The sequence below is a fragment of the Sinocyclocheilus anshuiensis genome, unplaced genomic scaffold (genome assembly GCF_001515605.1).
Source record: "Sinocyclocheilus anshuiensis isolate Anshui unplaced genomic scaffold, SAMN03320099.WGS_v1.1 scaffold220, whole genome shotgun sequence".
Taxonomy (NCBI): Eukaryota; Metazoa; Chordata; class Actinopteri; order Cypriniformes; family Cyprinidae; genus Sinocyclocheilus; species Sinocyclocheilus anshuiensis.
This window is the reverse complement of record NW_015554086.1, coordinates 105505-111148: the sequence shown is the minus strand read 5'-3', so window position 1 is coordinate 111148 and position 5644 is coordinate 105505. Positions and strand designations below refer to the sequence as shown.

At 35.3% G+C, this 5644-nt stretch overlaps 1 protein-coding gene across 5 annotated transcripts in view; it reads right to left on the bottom strand.

The window, feature by feature from the left end:
- The window catches only part of mpp3b (MAGUK p55 scaffold protein 3b), a 22038-nt gene that overhangs the window by 11240 nt on the left and 5154 nt on the right, over positions 1 to 5644 (bottom strand). For all 5 annotated transcript variants that reach the window (XM_016461394.1, XM_016461396.1, XM_016461397.1 and 2 more), the window contains exons 2-7: positions 3747 to 3858; positions 3124 to 3242; positions 2964 to 3041; positions 2128 to 2208; positions 1435 to 1572; positions 1225 to 1306 (exon numbers count right to left, since the gene is read on the bottom strand). In XM_016461394.1, coding sequence (XP_016316880.1) covers positions 1225 to 1306; positions 1435 to 1572; positions 2128 to 2208; positions 2964 to 3041; positions 3124 to 3242; positions 3747 to 3771 — 523 coding nt within the window. In that variant the 5' untranslated portion in view covers positions 3772 to 3858. The remainder of the gene's footprint in view (positions 1 to 1224; positions 1307 to 1434; positions 1573 to 2127; positions 2209 to 2963; positions 3042 to 3123; positions 3243 to 3746; positions 3859 to 5644) is intronic.

Genomic DNA, 5644 nt, shown 5'->3' with positions numbered 1-5644 from the left:
GGTCATCCGACGTGACGTCGGGAGTGACCGACTGAAAGGGAACGTAGCGTTCCCCGACATAAACGCCCAACAATATCCAGTGATGCAAACTATTAGACTTTTTTTTTTTGTCAAATTCCACGGTTTTGAATGGAAAGTAGGTCTGCCATTTACATGATTCATGTAATTTATAATTGATTATGACGACAATAGCATTTTTCTTTTTTTGCGTTTTCAACAATAGGCCTACAACTGAAATTGAATGGGTGCATATTTTAAAAGAAATATATTATTTGCAGTTCAGATTGATTACTTTACAAAAATTCTTATTCTTGTTCTTTTACTGTTCTTTTTTCTTTTTTTAATTTATTCCCCTAAATCCATTTAAATCCTTTATTTATTTAGTTTCTTCTTTAGTTATCATTACCATGGTGGTCTGGTCTTAAATAAAAAAGTTAGTTGAAAAGAGTCACCAGTATAGAAACAATGATAAAGAGAAAGAGAACAAAGAGGGCTTTTTTTTACTATTCAATAAAGAAAAAAAAAGTTTATTTTGCTGTGAAAGTGCATGATATTCTAGGCTGCCCATGAAGGCTTTTTTCATATAATATAGTTAATATAGCAATATGTACAGTATAAATATCTTCTAGACCAAGGATATCTGCAAGCCCACCCTTCTATAGCCGTCAAGAACCGGGCCTGTTGCAAGGTACATGTCATATTTCAACCGAATTTCCATGGCAACCATGAAATCTGCTCTGTATATTTCCAGTATAATCTGTAATCCCAAAGCAAAGCATAATCTCAAGGGTTTTTTTAATCAATATTTTGCTTGTGATAAGAAAAATCCGCTGCTCAGAATTCTATTAATATATATTAAAAAAAATGATTCTGCTGTGATTACAGTCTCCCCTTGTTGCTGACATCTAATTGTCAAAATGTCATTTTGGATATCTAATAGGAGAGATTCTCAGTAAATTATTTTGCGTAACATTTAAATAAATGGTTATTCAATTCCCTCTCTTTATCTCTCCATTGAGAATTGAGTCGTCTGTCATGGGTTTTACAGTCAGTTTTTGGCTCGGATGGTCCCTGATTGCGTCATGACAGATTATGTTACATCAAATTTGCTGAGAGAGATTTTGCTGTTGTCAATGTCACAGTGTAAAAAAAACCCAGTTTGCACAGAGGAAAAAAAAAAGTTATGCTGACAAGGGGAAGGGGAAGGATCAGGCTGTCACTCACCACTACGGTCTGCAGCTCCTCCCCTCATTATCCTTGCAACCACTACCGCCCCAGTTACTTCATCCCTGCGGATGGTCGCACCCTAAAGAGACATAATTGATTGCAGAAATTAAATATAAGCCTATATTTTGCATGTCTTAATGATAATGGACAGTACATTAAGAATATTAGTCCATTATGTTGACAAAACAGCTCAATCCTGAAACTCACAAGAGGCTCCTTGTTCTTAACCAAACGCACAATCTTTACTGATTCCTCCTCCAGTTCATCGTCTAGATCATCCGGTAGAGGGGGAAGCACAGGCTCAAAGTTCTTCTGTGCCACTGTGTCATGTACTGTTAGAACTGCCTGATGGAGAGAAAAATCACAACAAAAGTTGACAAGATGACCCAATGGTGCTGTGGAAGAAAGAATGTGCTCGTGTATAAATGAGAGGGAGAATTAGCATGTAGGTGTAAATCGGTTGACAGAGAATGGAGAGAAAAAAAAAAACAGAGAAGAGGAAACTGATGCCTGGGGCACGTGGAGGAAATGAGCGAGTCTAATTAGAAGGCTGTAAAATGTCATCTGATTCTATTTTGTCATGCTGCTCACTATCAAATAGAAATGAATTAAGCTTAATTACGTCAAGCTTCATTTAAACACTGATTTAACAGGAATTATCTGTTATAGAATTTACATACCCTTGCGGCGGCTTTCAATTTGACAGATTATTAGAATATAAACGGGCAAGTGTTTATATGCATCTGAATTTATTTATAAAAAATATCATAAATTGTACTTTAGGGCAATTTAAGATCAATGGAAGATTTTTCAGAAAATTTACCACAAAGACATGAATTAGGAAAATCAGCAGTCGGGAAAATCTCTACAAAGACAGGGGCACAAGTGTGAGTTTTGCACCTTCACATGTGGAGCAGTAAGAAGTGTTAATAGCTCTCTCTCATCTTCTTCCAGTGGTCCGTTCTGTAGCTCCTCTGCGACCTGTCAATGTAAACCACAAGACCAATATCAGCAAAAATGCAAAAACATGGCAACATTTAATAGTACAGTGAAAAAGCCCACACTTAATCACTGTTTTTATTTTTCATTAAAAACATCTAGCCTTAAACATGTGTTGCTGTTTTATATATTATAACATTCAAAGGTTTTGGGTCAGTATGATAGTTTTCAACATTGATAATAATAAGAAATGTTTCTTAAGCACTAACTAACCATAGAATGAGTTCTGAAGGATTATGTGACACCGAAGAATGGAGTAAAGGCTGCTGAAAATTCAGCTTTGTCATTACAGGAATAAAGTACATTTTAAAATATATTACAATAAAAAGTTATTTTAAATATAATATGAAATATTAAAAATAATATGAATATTTCACAATATTACTGTATTTTTGTTTCATGTTCTGTTTCATAAAGTAAATGCAGTCTTGGTTTGCAAAAGAGAAACAAAAAATCTTACCAACATTTTGAACAGCTTTTGAAACTTATATATATATATATATATATATATATATATATTAGGTTGTATATATAAGTCATATATAAGATATATAATGAAGATTTGATTGTTTCAGTCTTGTTCAGCAAAAGAGAAATATTTCAGAAACATTAAAAAAAATCTTACCAACATTTTGAAGAGCGTTTGAATGGATGTATATATATTATAGTATTAAGTCATAAATAAGATATATAATGAAGATTTGATTGTTTGCCGTTGAGGTAGAGATGCCACTTACGTCTTCTGCCAGGCAGGATGCGCTGTGGAGCACTGGGGTCGGGCTCTGGAGCTGAAACTGCCTGAGTCGCTCATGGATCTGCATGAAAAGTCAGTACATATGGATAATCATTCACAAAAACAATATTAGGATGTTAGACATTATCTCCAGCTTTACGCACTTTCATAATATAGCTGAGGCTCCTCTCACTGAAGACCTCCCTGAGGAAAACCATGTCCTCTTTGTGATTAGCATCTGGATGCAGCTGGGAGGTGAGGAGGGCTAGCATCTCATGCAAACCTGCAAGATAAAAAAAAACAATACTTTAAAATTGTACAGTTATTCATTTTCTGTATACTTTTTCGAAACATAAATAATATAATAATGTTGCATTGACCAATACAGCAGGACTTACTGATGTCTATTAGTGTGAACGTGGTATCACATAAAAACAAAGATTTTCATTTACCAATAGTATTGAAAAAGGCTTTAGTCATATTTAAAATATTTGGTCAGCAAAACTGTTTCATAATAGGTGATTAAACAAATAGTTTTCAGTTGTTCATGTGTTCTCAACATTTTTCCATGCAACATGAAAAACTTTTAATAGGCAACTGAAATGACTGGAATCTCATTTGAATGTACATGATTTTACATGATATACATTTTGATATACATTTACATGTATCATATACATGATATACATTTCTTTATATGTACTTTTTTAATGAGGACGAAATTACTGTTCTTTATTATGATGATCAAGTGAGCTAATTTTTCAATCACAGTTACTGTATGACGTACCTGTGGTAGGTGAGAGAAAAGGCATTACTGCTCATGTGACAGACAGAGACGAAGGAAAAATGGTTCTCCTCTTCTCTCAGGTCACTCAAAAATGTGGGCTTATCTGAAAAGCCTGTTAGAAATAAAATGGCACAAGCAAACTTTAGGAAACCCTTAACATTATAACTGTTCCCTGCTATGGATTGCATGGTAAATAACTGTTCAACAATGACGTGGCACATTAAAATTAATGAGGCGGATCCTGTACAACACAATAATAATATTTTATGCTCATTTGATCATTTCATTGAAATGGCTTTAAAAATGTTTGCATGGTGAGGTTTGCTGTGTTATGAAGTAACAAACCCCATCATGGAATTTTTTTTTATTTTTTTTTTAAAGATGAGATAAAAATAGACTGTACCCAGTCAACAAAACAAGCAGAAAGAAAGAGAAGAAAGAGGGAGATGAAAGATATGACAATAGTCATTAGGCATAGCATTAAATTAAATTACACTAGTCATCTCAGTTTAATCTTGTTGTGAGTCAGTTGAAGGAAAGCATCTCTCTTTAGAAAGGGGTATAGATTCTGGTGGTCTGCACAGTTCACAGTAAATGAGTGAAGTAGAAATATGATCACTTCACTCGAAAATGAGTCCCTCAGGAAATAATCCCCATGCCAACAACAATCAATACTTTATCACTGCGTTTCATCCAGAGAGACATCACATCAAACAGTATACTCTGCACTAAAGTAAGAAGTTCCTTTTTACCTAAAGTAAAAGTCTGAAAATGATGGTTTTCAGTTTGATTGCAAACATAGTGTATGGTTAAATGGTGTTGAAATCATGTAGCCAAGCGATGATATCTCAGATCATTATTTAGTCTTGTGCAAACTTCATATAGCTAAAACTGTAAATTCGACTCCTTGTTACAAGTATGGTAGAACTAGTGTTGCTTTCGTCAACGACAATTATGACTAAATATCGTCGTCAACGAACCTTTATCACGTGACGAAAACGAGACGAGACGCGACGTAAATGCTGGTAATGTGACGATGACTATAATTAAATGTATAATGCAATATTGTTGACGAATAAAAACGAGACTAAATGTGGTTTACAAAATAAAAACTATGCTAAAATGTCTCTTCATTTTCGTTGACCGAAACGAGACGAAACGAAATGTTATAACGTTATTTCGTCTCGTTTAGTCGCGTTATTATTATTATTTTGCAGTATTTCTGTTTCCTGTGTCTCACTTCAGGGGCTGCCGGGGAGCAGTTGGGGGTTCGGTGCCTTGCTCAAGGGCACCTCAGTCGTGGTATTGAAGGTGGGAGAGAGTGCTTTACATTCACTCCCCCCACCTACAATCCCTGCCAGTACAAGACTCGAACTCGCAACCTTTAGGTCTCTCTAACCATTAGGCCACGACTTCCCCCCAAATGATAGGTCTGTCAGAAGTGGGATTCAAACGTGAACGCAGCACCTTAGACCGCTCGGCCATCCTGACACTTGTCATGGGTTTGGCTAAAAGAACATTTTGGTTTCGTCTATACTACTAGGTACTTATACTATATTGACTGGGTTAAATAGAATACCCTATTCCATCTAAGCTCCTAAAAGAGGTGCTTCCAGAAGTCATAGATCCTCTTCTGGCTATTATTAATTCATCATTGTCATTAGAATATGTCCCAAAAACCTTCAAACTGGCTGTTATTAAGCCTCTCATCAAAAAACCACAGCTTGACCCCAAAAAACTAGTTAATCACAGACCGATCTCGAATCTCCCTTTTCTGTCCAAGATACTAGAAAAGATAGTATCCTCACAATTATATTCCTTCTTAGAGAAAAATGGTATCTGTGAGGATTTCCAGTCAGGATTTAGACCGTATCATAGTACTGAGACTGCTCTAATTA